At 45.6% G+C, this 22890-nt stretch overlaps 1 protein-coding gene across 3 annotated transcripts in view; it reads right to left on the minus strand.

Annotated features, from left to right (window-relative positions):
• Positions 1-14750: 14750 nt before the first annotated feature.
• EEFSEC (eukaryotic elongation factor, selenocysteine-tRNA specific) overlaps positions 14751-22890 on the minus strand; it is a 148384-nt gene continuing 140244 nt past the window's right edge. The window contains exon 6 of one of the 3 annotated variants that reach the window (XM_073644930.1): positions 14751-15822. In XM_073644930.1, the coding sequence (XP_073501031.1) occupies positions 15688-15822 (135 nt within the window). In that variant the 3' untranslated portion in view covers positions 14751-15687. Of the gene's footprint in view, positions 15823-16085; positions 16671-22890 lie in introns of those variants that run through there. The other 2 variants (XM_073644928.1, XM_073644929.1) reach the window with 2 other exon arrangements.

Here is a 22890-nt window from a genome sequence, read left to right on the forward strand (position 1 = left end):
ATTTATAGTGGCCGTCCCGGGTATTGAATGCCGTCTTCCACTCGTCTCCTTGGCGGATCCGGACCAAGTTATACGCCCCACGAAGATCGAGCTTGGTGAAGATCTTCGTGCCTTTAAGGCGGTCAAACAGCTCTGAGATGAGCGGCAGGGGGTATTTATTTTTGATAGTAATCTGGTTGAGTCCCCTATAATCGATACAGGGGCGTAGTGAACCGTCTTTCTTTTTTACGAAGAAGAATCCTGCTCCAGCCAAGGAGGTAGATTTCTGGATGAATCTCCTAGCCAGATTTTCTTCGATATACTCAGACATGGCCCGGGTTTCGGCCAGCGACAAGGGGTAGATAAGCCCACGGGGTGGAGTGGCACCGGGTACCAGGTCGATAGGGCAATCATATGGCCTATGAGGTGGCTGTGTCTCTGCTTCCTTCTTGTCGACGACATCTGCATAGGACAAGTAAGGTGCCGGTAGACCAGGTAAATTAGCCGGAGTAGACGGAGGCCGAGCCGGGCGAACCGGAACCAGGCAGGCCTCATGGCAATCCTGCCCCCAACGGAGCACCTCACCGGATCGCCAATTCAGAACGGGTTCATGTCTCTGTAGCCAGGGTAGACCTAGCAAAAGGGAGTGAGAGAGTCCGGATAGCACATGGAAGGTGATCCTCTCCGAGTGCAGCATTCCCACCTGAAGGGTTACAGGCTCTGTGATGAGCAAGATGGTCACCGGAAGGAGTCTTCCATCCACGGAAGCGACTGCCAATGGTTCAGCCAGAGGTTTGGTGGGAATCTGATACTTCTCTACAAGGGACTGAGAAATGAGATTCCCAGCGGCTCCGGAATCCAGGTGGGCGGTTTCAAAAAGCGGGTCTCTCCACAGGAAAAAGAGACGGATAGAGTCAAGGACGGAGAGGATTTACTCTTGCCTAGGACGACCTCTCCGAGCGGTCCTAGACGCTGGAGTTTCCCGGCTTCACCGGACAGGAACGGATCAGATGTTCCTTACTACCACAGTGTTTCTTGGCGAGACTTGACCATCTTGGTTTGGTCGATCTGCATGGGTTCGGGCGAGCGTGCCCGGGGAGTTGCTGGTTGGAAGGCAGGTTTCTGGAAAACAGGAGCAAGATGAGGAAATCTTCTCTCCCGGGTAGTCTCCTTAGCTCGTTCCAGGAAACGGATGTTAATCCGGGTAGCTAGTGACGCCAGGTCATCCAGGGTGGTAGGAATGTCCCGGCCGGCTAGCTCGTCCTTGATCCGTCCGGAAAAACCCTCCCAGAAGGTGGACACCAGGGCCTCGTTGTTCCAGGCAAGCTCAGATGCGAGGGTACGGAACTGTATGGCATACTGGCCCACGGTGAGACTCCCCTGGCGGAGACGGAGCAATGAGGAGGCAGTAGAAGTCCTTCGTCCGGGCTCATCGGAGTCCTTCCGGAAGGCAGTGAGGAAAGCCGGAAGATCGGACACCAGGGGATCCCCTCTCTCCCATAGAGGGTTTAGCCATGTCAATGCTTCCCCGGTAAGGTGAGACATGATGAACGCCACCTTGGCCCGGTCGGAGGGAAACTGATGTGCCAATAGTTCAAAGTGCAGCGTGCACTGGTTCAGAAAACCCCGACATAAGACGGGGTCACCCCCAAAATGAGGAGGCACAGAGAGCCGGGGTCCAGAGCTGGATGCCGTGGCACTGGTAGGCAGAGGCGCCGCCGGAGCGGGTGTCGCTCGGCTCGAGGCGGACACAGGTGGGACGGAAGCGTGTCCAGGCGAGAGTTGACAGACCGCAGGTAGGTCAGGATGGTTTCCTGTTGGGATCTCTGACAAGAAACCTCCTGGTACAGGTCAGCAAGCGTAGGAGCCTGGGGGCCACCGGGTTCCATGGCCCGTGCAAACTGTTACGGATCCAGGTGCTGCGGTGCAAGGAGGGACCAGAGCGGCGTAACTAGGTATCAACTCAGACTGACCAAGGTCGCACGGCGGCTCAATCGACTCCGTGAACCAGGAAAGCACCGAGCAGAGGGACCAGGTGCTACTCTGGGCCAGTCCTTGTATGAGAGCAGGTTACTCCCACGGGTCAGAAGGCAGGGACTGACCGGTACAGCAGATGAGCACGGCAGGCAGGCTGACGGGTGATCTGGGTAGACAGACTGGCAGACACCATGGGTAACTGGCAGGAGCCTCCAGGTAGGCTGGGCGGTAGGCACGGCAGGTAACTGGTATGTTCTCCGGGTAGGCAGGAAGCCTGGCCCATAGACAGACTGGCGGGTTTGGACCGTAGGCAGACCGTCGGGCTGGACAGTGTACTTGGCTGGCGGAGACAGGTAGCAGGTAAAGGCTCCGGATAAGTGGACTGGCCAAGCCCATAGACAGACTGGCGGGCTGGGCTGTAAGCAGACTGTCGGGCTGGACTGGTAGTCAGGCTGGCGGACTGGACTGGTAGTCAGGCTGGCGGACTGGACTGGTAGTCAGACTAGCAGCGGGACCTGAGGGCTGAAGCAGAGTTAGTACACAGAGCTACAACCTTGCACGGGCACCTCCATTTTGGAGGAGGTGCCTTTTATATGAGAAGTCCTCTGGCCATCAGCCGGGGACTCCTTAGGACGGCGGGCACGGCCACTTTAAGAGGGAGGGAGCGCACGCGCGTGCGCCCTAAGCACAGTGCCCGGGAAGGTGCGCGTGCCAGCAGCAGCAGCAGGAGAGCCGGACGCCGGGCCAGGAGCGCGGCGGTAAGGGGGACAGCGTCTCTGCTACACTTCACTTCTGCAAGACATCATGAGTTTGCATATGGATTAGTCACTAGGCCTCACATAACGTCAAGAAGTCGTTGGGCCAAGTAAGAGCAAGAGGCGGCCAGGATGCCAGGCGCAGGATCAGCCACCAGTCTAATGTGTATGGGAGCTTCCTGACTTTCCCCGACACATGTTTTGGAAGAGAAGGATCTGCCATGCCTAATTTGGGATTGACGCTCCTTTTGTTCTCGGGGAGATAAGCCACCTGCAGAGGCTCTTGTAGAGAACAGAGGAACACTCGGCTGAGTGAATGTCCCGGCGTATGGGGCAGTCGGGGGACATGGCTGCCAGCTGAATCATCCTCCATCCAATCTGTCCCTGTGTTTCACAACTATATAGTAAAACTGCTGTCCATAGTTTATCACCAACATAGATATGAATTAGTGTTCATGTAGGGGTCATCACACACGGAGGCTGCCCATCTGTGACCTTTATGAAAGAAATTACTATTTAATCTTTGAAAGCCTAAATGGGTGATAACAGATGATGACGATGGCTTACAGAGGAACAGATAAGGGGTCTACATACCATCATCAGACCACTACCTATGGAAATGTCACAGGTTGCCCTTTCATGTCGGCCTTCACAATTTGGAGTTCATTAATGTGATAATTATTTTTGGAGCATATGAATCAAACACAGTTAACGTCTTCAAGTCGCGCACAGGATGCTACTGGGTTTTTTTTTTTTCCAGTTTGCTGCAAACATTTCTATACTTGATAATATTTTGCGCTATCTCTGAAAAGTACATTAACACCAGACCATGTTCTCATCAAAGTCTCCACTCAGAGAACATTTCCCGATAAGCCTTATCTTATTTCTGCTTCATTAGCAACTGAAATCTTGCAGAGCTGTCAATCACAGCCTTCGCTGCGAGCCACAGAAGTTAGATGGTGGTAAAGGAACGTTGGACCGGTGTTTCCGCTTTGCATGGAAACTAGTTGTAGTAGCAGCAGGCGGGAAAGGGTTCTGTGCGGAGGGGACAGCGTGGATTAAATCCGTCATTGTTGATGGTTTCTCTCGCTCTATAAAGATTATTAACTGGGCACAAAATACGGAGGAGAGATTTCTAAGATGTGTCTGCACGAATAACACATAATGTGTCCGTGTGAACCCAGGCTGCGAGGTTACAGCTAGATGACATAGAAATATACAGGTGCATCTCACTAAATTAGAATATCATCAAAAAGTTTAATTTATTTCAGTTCTTCAATACAAAAAGTGAAACTCCTATATTATATAGAGTCATTACAAACAGAGTGATCTATTTCAAGTGTTTATTTCTGTTAATGTTGATGATTATGGCTTACAGCCAATGAAAAGTCATTATCTCAGTAAATTAGAATAATTAGCAAAAAACACCTGCAAAGGCTTCCTAAGTGTTTATAAAGGTCCCTTAGTCTGTTTCAGTAGGCTCCACAATCATGGGGAAGACTGCTGACTTGACAGATGTCCAGAAGGCAGTCATTGACACACTCCACAAGGTCCCAGAGTCTGGAGGAAGAGTGGAGAGGCCACAATCCAAGCTGCTGGAGGTCTAGTGTGAAGTTTCCACAGTCAGTGATGGTTTGGGGGCCATGTCATCTGCTGGTGTATGTCCACTGTGTTTTATCAAGACCAAAGTCAGCGCAGCCGTCTACCAGGACATTTTAGAGCACTTCATGCTTCCCTCTGCCGACAAGCTTTTTGGGGATGGAAATGTCATTCTCCAGCAGGACTTGACCCCTGTCCACACGGCCAAAAGTACCAATACCTGGTTTACACACAAAAGAAAAGGAGAGGATTATCAAACTCTTAAAAGAAGGTAAATCATCACACAATGTTGCAAAAGATGTTGGTTGCTCACAGTCAGCTGTGTCTAAAATCTGGACCAAATACAAACAACATGGGAAGGTTGTTAAAGGCAAACATACTGGTAGACCAAGGATTTAAGAGTTTGATAATCCTCTCCTTTCTTTCAATTGACATCTCTTGTGTTGGAGCCATGATTCATGTCAGTCCACTTGGTGCAACAGCTCTCCAAGGTGTGATCACTCCTTTTTAGATGCAGACTAACGAGCAGATCTAATTTGATGCAGGTGTTAGTTTTGGAAATTAAAATTTACAGGGTGATTCCATATTTTTTTCCTCAGAATTGAGTGATCCCATAATTTTTCCCTCTGCTTGGTCTGAAAAAATTACCCTTACTGAGTACCACATTTTTAATCTTGATTTCTTTTAAGGTTTCTTAAAGCTCTAAAGTTGCCATTTGAAATGACTTTAGTTTTGTGCCATGTCTGTGATCTGCTTTTTTTCAACAACATTAAACAACTGAATGAACATCCTCCAAACCCGGTGATTCCATAATTTTTGCCAGGGGTTGTATATTGTACAGTGGCAGCTAGGTCCTGGATGGGAGATATGTCACCGTGGTGGTTAGCCTCAGTGATGTGAAGCCCGGAAAAGCAGGCTCCAGCACCATTAGTGCTGAGAGTTTTTTTTTTTAATGGGTCCGGGTCTTTAAGAACGTTCAGAAGAGCTGGGTGGGACTGGCCATTCCTATATCTCCACTTCCAGGGTTTGAACAGCATATTAAAGGCAGCTGAGCTGCCTCAGTGGTGGCTGTGAGTGAGAGGTGAAAGACCTATTGGTCCTGGTCTCCTTGACACAGTTGAGAGAGAGCTGGACATTTAGGCCACGTTCAGTATTTGGTCAGTATTTTATATCAGTATTTGTAAGCCAAAACTAGGAGTGGGTGAAAAATACAGAACTGGTGACGTGTTTCTATTATACTTTTCCTCTGATTGTTCCACTCCTGATTTAGGCGTACAAATACTGATGTAAAATACTGATCAAATACTGAACGTGGCCTTAAACTGTTTTGTTTTCCCTTATCCCGATTTGTATACTGGAGAAAGGCTGTTTGCTTTCCTTTTGTGTTGATTTATGGATTGTAATAAATCTACCTGTTTTGCACCAAGCAACTTCGTGCCTGTGGCTGTCGTAACCGCTGCCAGAGAGAGTGAACCCCTACAATATATATTTACACATCAAGATAACTCGATTTGGCCAGGTCCAGCAAGTTACAGGCAGTGTTAGATATTGGTTACCCCATAATTATACAGTAAAATACCACCAGTAGCTTATCACATTTCTAGAGCCATGTTCTCACGGTCACCGAGGGTGTAGACATGGGACCCCCAGCGATTAGCAAGGGATCCTGTGCATAGGTGGTAAAAGGCAAAGTTAGGACAACCCCATTTATTCATGAAAAAAAACCTTTTCTGCTACTTTTGTACCAACAGAAAAAAGTACAACACAATACTGATGTGTGAACAAAAATTCCTATGAAGCAAATATTTTTTTACATGTTGATTTAATGAAATTTTAAATATTTCTTATTAGAAGTAAGCAGCACCTTCCATTTCCTACAAAAAATTTTTAAAGCTCAGATAAAGTAATTACTGAACTGGAATGTGGGGGAGGAGGGAGATGCAGCTGCTGCTCTTGATTTAGCTTTGCAAAAATAGAAGAGAGGAGGAGCAAGCAGAGAGTTACATCCGATTGGTTGAATCACACAGAGCATGCCTACCCAGTAAGAGGAGGCGCACCCAGGAAGAGGAGGTGCACCCAAAAAGAGCATGCCCACCCAGGAAGAGCAGGCGCACCCAGGAAGAGCAGGCGCACCCAGGAAGAGCACGCCCACCCAAAAAGAGCACGCCCACCCAAAAAGAGCACGCCGGCCCAGGAAGAGCAGGCGCACCCAGGAAGAGCACGTCCACCCAAAAAGAGCATGCCCACCCAGGAAGAGCAGGCGCACCCAGGAAGAGCAGGCCCACCCAGGAAGAGCAGGCCCACCTAGGAAGAGCAGGCCCACCCAGGAAGAGCAGGCCCACCCAGGAAGTGTACAGTACAGACCACATTATTGGCAACACCTCGACTAATACAGAACTACCGCTGCCAAAAGAGGGAAGGAATTTTTCTTAATATAGGCAAAACAGCAAAATAAAATGGGTGAGATTTATCAGTAATGTTATTTGTCAATGGCATTAATTTATGAAGTGGCACAAATTCAGCAAAAATTAGCAAATTTATGCAAATGGTGAACACTATATAATGAATTTGGCACAACGCATAAGGTTATGTTCACACTACCATCGTGGCTTCATTTTATAAAAGTGGATACCAATAACTTATAATAACGCTTGTAATAACGTCCATTGGTTTCTGTCATTAGTTCTTCTGGTCAAATCTGTCTACAGAGCCACTGATGCCAGTGTGAACAGCCTTAGACAGTCTTACTCATGCCACCTCATTGCATCAATATTTGGCACTAAACTTTTAGAAACTGTTGAGGCAGGTGCAAAAACTAAATCATGTGCATGTCATGTTCCCAGACTTTATTAAGATTGAAAGAAAAATAAATAAATATTGCATTCAGTATCAGGTAATCGGCAACGGTTGCAACGAGCAGAGAGGAGCATTAATGCAATAATGCGACAAACAGGTCTGCAATAAAATGTCATAAAATGATGACGGCACATAGTAGAATCCTCCACAGCCGCCAGGAGATCGTCTGCTCACCGGACAGACGCTGGGCTAGAATATTAGAAGCCAAGAATAATATACTGTCTTTAAAGAGACTAAGTAAGAGAAAAAAAATAATCTTATAAACATGGCGCTGAGAGTCGTGCCAGCGGTTATAAATCCTGGATCTTTAAAAGAAACCGAGAGTAGGAGTTGGAGGAGGTCAGTAGTGGGGAGACGCAAGGCGAAGCACAGAGCAGAAAAATCTCTGCTTCATCCAGCTGAAAATTCCTCAACAGATCCCAGGACTGATAGGTCAAGGAGGACAATACAGCTTAACCCCTTGCAGCCTGTTTAGCGGTCTTAAGTCTTGGAAGCCACCGTAGATAACTAATAAGGTTTAGGCCATCAATGCACCTGCAACTGGTACCGTACCTCACTGAGGCACAACCTGCAACAAGTCCCGGGTACTAAAATTGTAAAGTGCTGCGGAATATGTTGGCGCTATAAAAATAAAAAATTATTACCAATCAGATCTCGGAAAAAAAAACAGCATGTGGATGGCTAGAAGAAGCTCGCTTGAAGTGAAACAAACCAGATAAAGGACGCTCCCGTTGAGATGAAAAAAAGCAAATGGATCCAATAAGTACGGATAAAAGTAAAACTAAAAAATGATATAAAAAAAATATTAAATTACAAAACATTACGTGTTACAGCTGCATCCGGCCTTCCTCAGAGGTATAAGAAGAAGCTTGCGAAACTTCTAGCATTTTTTTTTTTTTTGAAAACGGATGACACACAGAGCAAAGAATGGAAGAAAAACTCTGACGAAAAGCTGGCCGTATTTTGCAGAGGTGAAAAAAGCAAAACAATGACGTGTGCATGAGATCTTGGTTTCAGTACAGCAGCTTCTTCAGGAACTCTTTTCTGCATTTTTTTCACCCGGTTCAGACCACAATAACCAGTCCAATAGTTTTGCATCTACGTGTAGTAGATTGTAAGCTCCGGTGAGATAAAGACCAACTAGAAGAGAGTCCGGCGCCATGTAGCACATTGGGGCTTTGATGTAGGGCAGGCTATAAATGCAGAGTGGAATGAAATCACGGCTTTGCGTGCCCCTTCCCTTCCCTCGCTATAGCACCAGACCTCCTTGGGACCACATCGAGTGGATTGTTTTTAATGCCTGCACCTGCACGGCTGGTTCCCTTTTCAGGATTTCATATGGAAAGAACATTATAAAGTGTGATGTACAGAAAAGCCGCAGCCCGGGACGAGGCGCTGTGTCACCGATACTACGGGGCGTTAAATTTCTGGATTTTAGTTACCAATTATGTAAACTCTGGTTATATTTCAGCTTCACCGCTGGCTGCACTGGGAGGAATCAGACCTCATCCAGAAAGGGGGTATTCACGAAAATGTACTTAAAACAATTTAAGGAGCAAAATTGCAGAAAATGTAGCGTAATTTGGCTGCTGAGCTAATTCTCGCTGCCTCGGAAATTATCCACTTGTGTTAATGCATAGAAGGATTACCGAACATCTGTCTCCCTTCACGACAGGTTAAGTCATTTATCTATTATGTTCATTAGATGCAGGAAACCTACAAAGTATCTGTGCCATCACTCAGAAGTCGTGCAAAATAGTCAAGATGACTAGAACGTAATGTGCACCAGAGGGGTGTATTATACTAATATTTCATACAGGGGTCAGACAACCTTCGAAGCAGAAACGCGCCCAACAGGGGTGATTGCAAATGACATTTGTGTAGCACATATCCAAAACGAATTCCTAAGTACTAGACATCTGCTGCACATGGCAGTCAGGAACTTCCACAACCGGACTGACCTTACCTAATGGTTGTCTGCCCTTGTGCACGATTGTGTACAGAGCTGTACACTTACCAAGACCTGCAAGAAACGGGCAACAGGGATTGTGTACAGAGCTGTACACTTACCAAGACCTGCAAGAAACGGGCAACAGGGATTGTGTACAGAGCTGTACACTTACCAAGACCTGCAAGAAACGGGCAACAGGGATTGTGTACAGAGCTGTACACTTACCAAGACCTGCAAGAAACGGGCTACAGGGATTGTGTACAGAGCTGTACACTTACCAAGACCTGCAAGAAACAGGCAACAGGGATGGTGTACAGAACTGTACACTTACCAAGACCTGAAAGAAACGGGCAACAGGGATTGTGTACAGAGCTGTACACTTACCAAGACCTGCAAGAAACGGGCAACAGGGATTGTGTACAGAGCTGTACACTTACCAAGACCTGCAAGAAACAGGCAACAGGGATGGTGTACAGAACTGTACACTTACCAAGACCTGAAAGAAACGGGTAACAGGGATTGTGTACAGAGCTGTACACTTACCAAGACCTGCAAAAAACGGGCAACAGGGATTGTGTACAGAGCTGTACACTTACCAAGACCTGCAAGAAACGGGCAACAGGGATTGTGTACAGAGCTGTACACTTACCAAGACCTGCAAGAAACGGGCAACAGGGATGGTGTACAGAGCTGTACACTTACCAAGACCTGCAAGAAACGGGCAACAGGGCTTCATTCAGAAGATGAGTTTGGAGGAAAAAAAAAAAAACTATTCAACGGATTAGAAGCGGAGTTACAGTTCTTGACAAAGTGTATGAAGCTGTAAACAGCTTATCTTTGGGGGGTGTTGAGTGTTGGACCCCCCATCAATCTGATATTGATTGGTTCAAGAGGAACCTAGATTGTAGCTTGCTGGTAAACCAGTCACCAGACTAAAGCTGGCAGTACTCACAACATAACGTCATCGAAATGTTTGGCAGATGACTGTTTTCCCGACTGCCCCATACACGTGTTCAACAGGGAGGGAGGAGAAGGTAGACTCCTCAGGCAGCATCTTAACTCCCCTGAAAACATAAAGATGGGGCATTCAAATTCGAGCTGCCTGATCCTGCCCTTCCGAAGTCATCTGTTGGCAGAGAGTCCTACACACATCGGAAAAATCAGATGGTCAGCCGCAGTGGCCAAAATCAGCTGGTTCGGCCAACTTTCATCTACAACCCCAACTCCAAAAAAAGTCTCATTCTGGCTTTCTGCACATTTTAAACAATGATTTGGAAATCTCATATTTTATTCTCGACAGAACATAGAACAGATCAGAAGTTGAACATTGGACATTTTTACATTTCGTTTGAAAAATGAACTTGTTTAGAAATTGAAGGCAGCGACACATCTTAAATAAGTTGGGCCAGGATTAACAAAAGGCTGAAAAAGCAAATAGTTCTCATATGATACAGCTGGAGGGTCAATTTTCAACTAGTAGCATGACTGTGTATAAAAAGAGTATGTTAGAGAGGCAGAGTCTCTCAGAAGCAAAGATGGTCGGAGGTCACCAATCTGCGGACGACTGCATTTAAAAATTGTGGAACAATTTCAGAAAAATGTTCAATGTAAAATTGCAAAGACTTTGAATATCCTTCATCTGCAGTAATAATATCAAAAGATTCAGAGATTCTGAAGAAATCCATGTGCACAAGGGACAAGGCCGACTGTCAATATTGCATGCTAGTGATCTATGGGTCTTCAGGCAGCACTGCGGTAAAAAAAAGGCCATGATTCAGTCGTGCAGATCACTACATGGGTTCCGGAATACTCCAGAAATCATTGTTTGTGAATACAGTTTGCCATACAATCCACAAATGCAAGTGACAGCTCCATCATGTAAAGAAGAAGCCATTCATGGACACAATCCAGAAACTCTGTCTTCTTCTCTGGGCCAAAGCTCATTTATAAAATGGACAGAGGCAAAATAGAAAACTGTTCTGTGATTGGATGAATCTAAATGTGAAATTATTTATGGAAACTACGGACGCCGTGTCCTGCGGACTCAGGAGGAGAGGGACCATCTAGATCGTCATCAAGGAGAGGGACCATCCAGCTCGTCATCAAGGAGAGGGACCATCCAGCTCATCATCAAGGAGAGAGACCATCCAGCTCGTCATCAAGGAGAGGGACCATCCAGCTCGTCATCAAGGAGAGGGACCATCCAGCTTGTTATCAAGGAGAGGGACCATCCAGCTTGTTATCAAGGAGAGGGACCATCCAGCTTGTTATCAAGGAGAGGGACCATCCAGCTTGTTATCAAGGAGAGGGACCATCCAGCTTGTTATCAAGGAGAGGAACCATCCACCTTGTTATCAGCGCACATTTCTGTATCTATAATGGTCTGGGGCAGCTTACACATGCAAGGTGCCATTCAGTGCACAATGGTGGACACAACTCAGGCACAATTTTTTTTTAAATTGGGGTGGTAATATGTACGGAGACCTTATGACTAAGCCCACAGCTGGTGGGTATGTCACCATTGACAACATTTTCCAAAATATTACACTGCAAAAGCAGTTGCTGTAGCATCTGGTAAAGTGTTCTGAACATTTTAGCTACGTGTGTTGTTTTTCTTTTTGTGTGATACTTTTGAGTATTATTTCTAAAAGGCTATGATAATTCACACCAGATAATGCAGAGCACGCATGACTCTCTTAACCCCGCTGCCTCATGCACGCCGCTCCGTGGCTTTAGCGGATTTAACTTTTTTTAACCTGTTCACATTTTACAAGATACAGTAAAACAGCCTTTAACCAATTTTCAGTCAGGAGGAAGTAAAGCTTCATTGTACGGATTCCAAACTTTGTTCAAATATGCAATTTTTTTTTTTTTTTTTTTGTAAGGGAACTCCGTCCAAAAATAAGTTTGAAAGAAAACTAAACATAAAATACAAGGGGCTTAATAAGAACCAGCTACGAATAACATTTACAGATAGGCATGTAAAGCGCTCGGGAACGATCTGCAGCTAAAGATATTTCAGGATTTTTTTTTCAGCAGATCAGATTTTTTTCTTGTGTAACTAGTAAAAAACAGGAAGAGAATGTAATAGCTGCTGACATGTGGCAATGCTGACAATACCTACCTCACAATGCCCATGTCAGACCAACCGCATTCTGGTTCAATACTACCGTAGAAAAAAAAGACACAAAAGTCGAATTCTATACATCTTATTATCTATGGGAAAAATCCCTTGAATCCGAAGTCCGATAATCCAGAAAGTCTGATGATCTAGCACTTGTGTCCATGACATAACTGTAATATTAAGGCTCTCGACATGCTTGTGCAGCTTCACGCAAAAGCTTTTTGTGATGCCAAATGGTACTCGCAACATCCCCCCCCCCCCCACAAATTTATACAAAATAATCCAAGTAAACTTGTATCACAGCACGGACACACAAAAAATCTTTAATATGGTTTCCAGAGAATCGTGACTTTTCAGACTATGCTATTGTGGATTTACATTACGAATGTCCACTATAACTTTTAAAAGTTTTCCGCGCTGTAGACTCTATCTTTATCTTTTCAGTTATCTCTGAGCTAGTGGGTGAAGAATAGCTGCTATGATGTCTCTCCTTAACAACAACTCAAACTTCAGGGATTTTGCCTCACCTGTATCTATGTAGTACATTTTTGCAAGCAGCAGCATAGAGGTTATTATACAGCAGTACAGAGCAGTGTAGCTGTGAATCCAGCTCTGGGGTGAGATCAAACATTTTCAAGAAAGCAGCAGCATGGAGGATATTATTCAGAAGTACTGAGCAGTGTACCTGTGAATCCAGCTCTGGGACGAGATAAAAACTTACCAGAAAACAGCAGCATGGAAGACATTATTCAACAGTACTGAGCAAGATAGCTGTGAATCCGGCTCTTTAGCGAAATAAAAAGCTTACCGGAAAGCAGCAGTGTGGAGGATATTATACATCAGTACTGAGCAGTGTACCTGTGAATCCAGCTCTGGGACGAGATAAAAACTTACCAGAAAAAAGCAGCATGAAGGACATTATGCATCAGTACTGAGCAGGGTAGCTGTGAATCCAGCTCTGGGACGAGAGAAAAACTTACCTGAAAACAGCAGCATGGAGGACATTATGCATCAGTACTGAGCAGGGTAGTTGTGAATCCAGCTCTTAAGTGATATAAAACACTTACTGGAAAGCAGCAGCATAGAGTACATTATACAGCAGAACTGAGCAGTGTATCTGTGAATTCAGCTCTGGGGAGGGATAAAACATTTACAAGAAAGCAGCAGAATGGAGGATAATCTACAGCAATATTGAGCAGTCTACCTGTGAATCCAGCTCTGGGGCGAGAGAAAAACTTACCAGAAAACAGCAGCATGGAGGACATTATACAGCAGAACTGAGCAGTGTAGCTGTGAATCCAGCTCTGGGGAGGGATAAAACACAAGAAAGCAGCAGCACGGAGTACATACAGCAGTACTGAGCAGGGTAGCTATGAATCCAGTTCTGAGGCGAGAGCTAACACTTACTAGAAAGCAACAGAATGGAGGACATTATATAAGAATACTGAGCTGTGTAGCTGTGAATCCAGTACTGAGGGTGAGGTAAACCCACTCTAGAGAGTAGCCGTACTAGCCGCTGGTTATTTAGTAATACAGTATATTATGGGTTCCAAATACATATTTAAGATAAAGAGAGGGCGAATGATGTGACCTAACGCAGGATGTGACTACACCCATGCATTGTTTGTAGGCACGGTGATGCATAGAGCTGTATAGAAGTTGTAGAGACGAAACACATAGTGAAATTAGGTTAAAGTTTGCAACACGCTACTCAAATGCATTAATTTGGTAAATTTTTGCCAACCGAAAAAAGGTATTCAACGGCTGGTTTCGAAGGTCCCCAATTTATGAGTGTAACGGAGCTCAGACTTTGGGTTAACGGTGCGCTGGTTTTCCAGTTGGGAACACGATGAGGTTGGCGACACCGCTGTACTCCGTTACAGATCCTCGGTATCATCACTACGGAGGGCAACAGCATGTCACGTATCCCCAGCACAACATATGCAGGCTCTTCAAAGAGGTCGCGTGCAGGCGAGACAGCTCCTCATGTTGCGATGCGTCTTGTGTTTAGTCTGCAGGTGTTTGTTTTGTACACGGCTGAAGATGTGACCCCGGTTGTTTAGGCTGTTTCCCCCCGCTACTGGGTGGATTCCATACATCGTAGTGATTTCAGTTCTAGGAAAGATGTGTCCAGGCTTCAAAAGGACCCCCACATCCAAATGCCGAACGCCACGAAACCTCCATGGATCAAGTTACCGCAGCAGAAAACAATAACAAATGGAATATTGCATCATTGGATATAAAGAGTAGATACAATAAATCATAGCAACATGCATCCAATACACAATACAAAGCTACAAAATTAGGTGAGGGGATTATTTCCAGAATTTCCACCACCAATATTCAGCTGCTCTTTATGATCGTGTGTCCCAGAAATATAATATAATACATTGTACTTGTACCATAAAACTAACAAACAAACTTCATCTGACGATATAAAATTATTTATTTTTTTTGCAAATAATGAAATCTAAAAATCCATAAGTGCAATAAAGAAATATTCGTTTATTTAGGCAACAAGTGATAATCGTGCTGTGTTTCACGCATCGTTCAGAATCGCTACAGAATAAAACGGATTCAACCTGGTTGTGGCGGCAAATTAAAAAAAAAAAAGTATAAAATAAATGATAAAGACTTATTTTTTAAAGGGGATGTCCAGGATTTAAAAAAAAAAAGAAAAAAAAAGTGCAACAATGACATCACTTTCGTTGTTCACGCTCCATCCATCACTGTCATGTGCCGTCCATGCAAACAACAGTGCCGTGACATCACCGCTGCAGGACTGGCACACTTTTCCTGATTTACTACAACCCCTTTTAGAATTGCAACACATTCATAACTGATAAAAAGATGTAACCAGCCAGGGATTGTGGTTAATTTGAGGGCGCAGTCTGGGTTATATCCGGTATTTGGTAATTTTTAGGATTCCTCAGTAGTGAGACCTAAAGATGTTACGATTTTGTGCCATATCGTATATTGTGGCGACACATTAGTCCAGGTGTTTCCCGTCCTTTTGGCTCGGACTGGCGCTGCACGTACAGGTCAAGCTTTACACAGATACAGTTAATGGTGCAGACAGATTGGGCGGGGAATCTAAATAAAGCCGTGAAATCCGACATTCTTCCTTTATGGAAACATTTTTTGTCCACTTTTTACCACGTTAATCTGCACAGACAGTTGAGACAGTTTTTTTCTGTCCATTTCTTATTCTAACTACGTTACTTTTTTTTTTTTCTTTCTCTGATCGGATACAAAGTTGCACTTCAGAATTATCATGATTTCCTGAGCATCAGTCATTTTGATTCTGCAAATATTTGGTCCTGATAATCTGAAAATTAAAAGGGATTTTAAGATCTAGATGCAAATTTGATAAAGAAAATTCACCGGATCCAGGAATCAAGACTGAATCATTTTCTTCTGCGGGTCAAACACGTATCTTTTAAAAGCTAAAAGAATAAGTACAGGTTGACCGTCTGCTCGACTTTCTTCTTCCTTGGCTGATACTGCGTCTCCTTTGCTTGCTTTGCTCTTCTTTTTTGAGGTGCCTCCAAGAAGTTGCTTTGTTTCTGGTTGTAAACCATCTGCAAATGGAAAAAAAAAAAGAATAAATGATATATACAAGTCCTTTAAAGTACCGTTGTGCAAAAAGCAAATTACAATGATCAAGCAGAACATACTGATGACTGCAGAATTGTGAATGCAGCTCTGAAGGGAACAAGCCGTTTTTACAGATCGATACAATGTAGCAAAAACAGTATGGTAAAACCTAAATCTGTATATATATATATATATAAAAAAAAAAAGTGTACAAGTCGCTAGGTGCAAGTATAATGATGCATTTTATTTTGGATACTTTGCTACAGAGCAGATATTCAGGGTTAATGGTCACTTTCTTTAGAGGAGAGGTTCTCATATTCCTTGGCATATCATTCATCTCACTTCTTCTTTGCTACTTTCTTGCCCCCTCGCTTGTGCTATCGACAGACAGATGAGAAGACGCGGCAACTGTCTAGAATTGCAGGGCCGTTGGGTCAAGGAGCAAAAAAAAAAAAAAAAAAGACAGTCTTGGACTCGAGCTCTTCTCTTTCCGTTAGGAGAAGAAGACAGAACCCAAGAAGAAGTGTAGCTGGTGCGGCAGTCAGCTGAAACCCTCCGGTGTCACATAACCTTATCTGGTACACTTAATCAGCCTCGCTGCCCCCATGGTGAAACCCTGATCGGCATTCCTATTCCAGAACATGACAAAGGATTCCGATGCTCGCGATTTGCTGGAGACAGGAGGTCTACGAACCCAGGTGATTTGCTCAATTACAGAAGACGTGAAGGGGGTATTGGTGACGGCATGTAAGGGTAGAGCCGTCCTCTGCCCTCGCTGGTACTGAAACAAACAGCAATTAACCCTTCGCTGTTTCGTGTTTTCCACTCGCCTCTAAAAAAAAAAAAAAAAAAAGGATGTTATGGCTTTGAAAGATAAAAAGTGAAGACTTCGATTTCAGAAGGTATGCGGAGAGAATATACCATCCGGGCTGATAAAAATCCAAACAATTTCTCCAGTTTTTTAAGTGGGTCATTATATTTCTGCCTAAATAAGTAACTATCGTGCAATACTTTCGGATATCAGACTTCGAATTACGTTACAAACTGTAAAAAAAAAAAAAATCAGATTGTATAAATTATATTATATATCTACACTATGATCTCTAAACCTAGAAAATATGTTCAAGATTATTTTTGAAAACATTTGTTTTTATGCTTTTTTTTAAGCCAATATGTATCACGGCTCTTATTATATTCCCACGAGCACAGATCCCATGGGTCACACTGCTACAGCTGAGCGTACACCTTTGGCAGCTGATTCTCCGGATCCCCTTCCTTCCCTGTACACATTACTGCCCTAACTGGTGTATGGGGCCCGGTGAACAGAGGGACCCCCTCTCTGCTCACCGCTGTACACATGTACACTCGGCCGAGTGTGTATGCTTTACGAATGGGGTAGAAATCTGCTGTCAGAAGGATCTGGTGGCCTGAGAACAAAAGGATTGGCATGATGGAATCCAACAACCCGATCTAGCTCACCCCAAAAGTTTGGTGAGGATTTGTCTGGCATTATTTGTCAGGTTACCATCTGCTGACAATGGGGTCAGTATTGACAATACCCATGAAGGATCTGCTTTATAGATCCTATTAGCTTCGTACACTAAAAGCTTCTTCATCCATACCATAGCACACTGACCGATGCAAGTCATTGGGATTGTTCGCAAGAGCTGATGATCCCCCCCAAAAAAATGCAACATGCACTTGTCTGATCCATTTTTCAGACCCATAAAACTAAAAAAAAAAAAAAACATGTCGTAGGGACGGCATCTATATGGCATCCATTGCAATTATTAATATACGAAACTGTTTTTGGACTTTACTTTTCTTTTATCTAAAAAAAACAAAATGGATGAAAAATTGTTGTTTCTCAATGAAAAATGTCCGATGTTCCATACGTTTGTCTAAATCCAGACAGCAATCAACGATCGACAGGGAGGTCGAGTATTATTTTATTGCAGCACGCGGCCGTTATCGGCTTCTATTTGTGGACCCACAGATACAAAGTGACCCGTGTTATTTCCAAAGTGGTTCCATTCAATCGATGCACATTATCCCGGTCCCACAGCTCCGGCTCTTCTTCAGGTGAACGGCATCGCAGCCTGACAAAACGGCCCTGAATGCTCTCTTTTCTCCATGGTGCCAGAAGGTCTGTGGGCTCCTAACAGCCAGTGCCCAAGAGCCAGACGCTCCCCAATCTAACTTCCATCTCTCTCCGTGGAATTCTTGCGTTACACGATACGCGTCCGACGTTCCTTGAGAGCAAGGAAATGAAGGGAAATAGATCTGTCACTGAAGACGACATCGGCTACTTAATAGCTGGAGCTGACGGGGATTTTTAGATGGAAGTCTTGTTTAACTTACATTACGGTTTAATCTCAGCTGAACAATGAATGCACGGGCTCCGAATACCCAGTGAAAAATCTCTGCCGTTAATTAAGTCCTGGCCGTGCCGCACAGCCAGAAAAAAAAACATTAATAGATTTTTTTTTGTTTTGTTTTGTTTCCGTTGAACAATTACTTTATTTTGTTAGCGGATTAAATGCAGAGAGGGGGTTTGTGTCACAAAGACAGAAATGCAATATCCCACCTATCTCTACGTGTACAAACACCGAGGGGAAAAAAAGAGCCCCGCCGCAAAAATCACTTACAGGCTCATCGGGACACACAAAAACCAATGTTGATAGGAACATCGACTACACTTTCCTCCCAATGATCTGGCACTGGTCGCAACAACGAGGACGAGAAGCAAAGATCCCAGTGGGCCGCCCATTATGGGGTATAACGACGGCTAACTGGACCCAATGGATACGGTGGATGTGGTCCCTGCAAGGGGGCGATCACCAGATCGCTGCCCCCAAACTAGTCCTTACTAGATTCATTGTAACACAAATGTTAGATGGAATCCAATACTTGGCACCAAGGTGGCGGGCGGCAGACATTGTAAGAGGAACGACAGGTCGGGAAGGCGGGTGATCGACAGGTCGGGAAGGCGGGTGATCGACAGGTCGGGAAGGCGGGTGATCGACAGGTCGGGAAGGCGGGGGATCGACAGGTCGGGAAGGAGGGCGATCGACAGGTCGGGAAGGAGGGCGATCGACAGGTCGGGAAGGCGGGCGATCGACAGGTCGGGAAGGCGGGCGATCGACAGGTCGGGAAGGCGGGCGATCGACAGGTCGGGAAGGCGGGCGATCGACAGGTCGGGAAGGCGGGGGATCGACAGGTCGGGAAGGCGGGGGATCGACAGGTCGGGAAGGAGGGCGATCGACAGGTCGGGAAGGAGGGCGATCGACAGGTCGGGAAGGCGGGCGATCGACGGGTCGGGAAGGCGGGCGATCGACGGGTCGGGAAGGCGGGCGATCGACTGGTCGGGAAGGCGGGCGATCGACAGGTCGGGAAGGCGGGCGATCGACAGGTCGGGAAGGCGGGCGATCGACAGGTCGGGAAGGCGGGCGATCGACAGGTCGGGAAGGCGGGTGATCGACAGGTCGGGAAGGCGGATGATCGACAGGTCGGGAAGGCGGATGAACGACAGGTCGAGAGTTTCGGGAACAGAACCCTTAAGACCAAATTCACACGACCCTATTTTCGGTGAAAAACCAGGATAGAGCTCAGATCAATGCTATTCAACGGGGTTGTGCAGATGAGCGTGGTTTTTTTCACTGGCAGCATCTGCATGTGAAAAAAAATCGCAGCATGCCGTAAATCGGATGTGACTCACCCATTCAAGTCTAAGAAAAATTTGGACTTCATACAGAGCCGCCGCGTAGCAACAGATTATTATGGACACATTGCAATTCTTTAAAACACAGAAAACTGTATCTGATCTGGTAAATTTTTCATAAATCGCTGATGAAAAAATGGACGAGAAAGGAGAAAAAAAATAACGTCCGAGTTTTCTGGACAATTTTTCTCCAGAATTAGACAATCACTGCGGCTTTCTTCTAGCCCCGGGCCACCTTTACCCGAGGTTGTAGGATTATGTATAATGACTTTTGGGTTGCAGGAATCAGTCTATGAGTTAACCCTTGTCTGGCCGCCGGTGGGGACGGTGCCGCAGGTGGATGCGGCTGGTGTTGAGCGGAGAGGGTCTTCTATTCTCTTGGCGGACGCTGAAGAAGGATGAGGAGCTATTCACACACAACACAATGGTCTTTGCCGAGCGTCCCAGAGAGACAAGTCTTCAGATTTGGCTCTCGCTGCTAGCAATCACAGAAGAATGTGAGAAAACAAAACTGTTTCCCAAGCACTGTTTGTTGGTGCCATAATTAATAGAATCATCAAACGGTTCTGCAAATTGCTTCCAATTGCCGGCGTCACTTTCATGTCAGATGCCAGACGAGAAAACGCCGGCGTGTTCACCAGTGCCGGGCTAACCTCTGTCCTACACTGGGAACACAGCGCTTTCTAAAGGGGTTTCGGATAATTTGCACAGTAATGGGGTCCCGCTGGGTATACATTACACACCATTTAAAGTCATGTTGTTTTTCCTTGTTTCAGGACATATTTAGTGGTGAGAAGATCATAATAAAATGCAATAGACTTTTCTTTCCTGTGTTCCCATAGTTTTCTCTCCCAACCAAAAGGCCAAGTAAACGCCATAGGCAAAATAGGAATAACTAACTAATACACATACAAACAAGTCCTTATATAAGAAAAGAAAGAACACTGGAAATATGTGAATTACTGACTATATTACGGCCAGAGTCCTGAGCAGAACATACACCTGTTCTCCAGCCAGAAGCACATGCTAGCAGATAGAAGTAAAGGACAGGTAGAAAGCAGGATAGTACATATAGCACAGATAGAGAGCAGTACAGTACATGTAGTACAGGTAGGGAGCAGTACAGTATATATAGCACAGGTAGGGAGCAGTACAGTACATATAGCACAGGTAGGGAGCAGTACAGTACATGTAGTACAGGTAGGGAGCAGTCCAGTACATGTAGCACAGGTAGAGAGTAGCAGTCCAGTACATGTAGTACAGGTAGGGAGCAGTACAGTACATGTAGCACAGGTAGGGAGCAGTGCAGTACATGTCATACAGGTAGGGAGCAATACAGTACATGTCGTACAGGTAGGGAGCAGTACAGTACATGCAGTACAGGTAGGGAGCAGTACAGTACATGTAGTACAGGTAGGGAGCAGTGCAGTACAGGTAGGGAGCAGTGCAGTACAGGTAGGGAGCAGTGCAGTACATGTAGTACAGGTAGGGAGCAGTACAGTAGATGTACTACAGGTAGGGAGCAGTCCAGTACATGTAGTACAGGTAGGGAGTAGTCCAGTACATGTGGCACAGGTAGGGAGCAGTACAGTACATGTAGTACAGGTAGGGAGCAGTGCAGTACAGGTAGGGAGCAGTGCAGTAATGTAGCACAGGTAGGGAGCAGTACAGTACATGTAGTACAGGTAGGGAGCAGTCCAGTACATGTGGCACAGGTAGGGAGCAGTACAGTACATGTAGTACAGGTAGGGAGCAGTACAGTACATGTAGTACAGGTAGGGAGCAGTACAGTACATGTAGTACAGGTAGGGAGCAGTGCAGTACATGCAGTACAGGTAGGGAGCAGTACAGTACATGCAGTACAGGTAGGGAGCAGTACAGTACATGCAGTACAGGTAGGGAGCAGTCCAGTACATGTAGTACAGGTAGGGAGCAGTCCAGTACATGTAGTACAGGTAGAGAGTAGTCCAGAACATGTAGCCTAGATAGGGAGCAGTCCAGTACATGTAGTACAGGTAGGGAGCAGTCCAGTACATGCAGTACAGGTAGGGAGCAGTCCAGTACATGTACTACAGGTAGGAAGCAGTCCAGTACATGTAGTACAGGTAGAGAGCAGTCCAGAACATGTAGCCTAGATAGGGAGCAGTCCAGTACATGTAGTATAGGTAGGGAGCAGTACAGTACATGCAGTACAGGTAGGGAGGAGTACAGTACATGTAGCACAGGTAGGGAGCAGTTCAGTACATGTAGTACAGGTAGGGAGCAGTCCAGTAGATGTACTACAGGTAGGGAGCAGTACAGTACATGTAGTACAGGTAGAGAGCAGTCCAGTACATGTAGCCTAGGTAGGGAGCAGTCCAGTACATGTAGTACAGGTAGAGAGCAGTACAGTATTAGAAGTACAGAGAAAGCTGTACAGTACATGTAGTACAGATAAGGAAAGAGTACACAGTGCAGATAGGGAGCAGTCCAGTACATGTAGAACAGGTAGAGAGTAGTATAGTACATGTACTACAGGTAGGGAGCAGTACAGTACATGTAGAACAGGTAGAGAGTAGTATAGTACATGTAGAACAGGTAGAGAGTAGTATAGTACATGTAGTACAGGTAGGGAGCAGTCCAGTACATGTACTACAGGTAGGGAGCAGTCCAGTACATGTAGTACAGGTAGGGAGCAGTCCAGTACATGTAGTACAGGTAGGGAGCAGTCCAGTACATGTAGTACAGGTAGGGAGCAGTCCAGTACATGTAGTACAGGTAGGGAGCAGTCCAGTACATGTAGTACAGGTAGGGAGCAGTCCAGTACATGTAGTACAGGTAGGGAGCAGTCCAGTACATGTAGTACAGGTAGGGAGCAGTCCAGTACATGTAGTACAGGTAGGGAGCAGTCCAGTACATGTAGTACAGGTAGGGAGCAGTCCAGTACATGTAGTACAGGTAGGGAGCAGTCCAGTACATGTAGTACAGGTAGGGAGCAGTCCAGTACATGTAGTACAGGTAGGGAGCAGTCCAGTACATGTAGTACAGGTAGGGAGCAGTCCAGTACATGTAGTACAGGTAGGGAGCAGTCCAGTACATGTAGTACAGGTAGGGAGCAGTCCAGTACATGTAGTACAGGTAGGGAGCAGTCCAGTACATGTAGTACAGGTAGGGAGCAGTCCAGTACATGTAGTACAGGTAGGGAGCAGTCCAGTACATGTAGTACAGGTAGGGAGCAGTCCAGTACATGTAGTACAGGTAGGGAGCAGTCCAGTACATGTAGTACAGGTAGGGAGCAGTCCAGTACATGTAGTACAGGTAGGGAGCAGTCCAGTACATGTAGTACAGGTAG

This window comes from Phyllobates terribilis, unplaced genomic scaffold (genome assembly GCF_046119375.1).
Source record: "Phyllobates terribilis strain yellow unplaced genomic scaffold, ASM4611937v1 Scaffold_8__6_contigs__length_399053987, whole genome shotgun sequence".
NCBI classification, from domain to species: Eukaryota; Metazoa; Chordata; class Amphibia; order Anura; family Dendrobatidae; genus Phyllobates; species Phyllobates terribilis.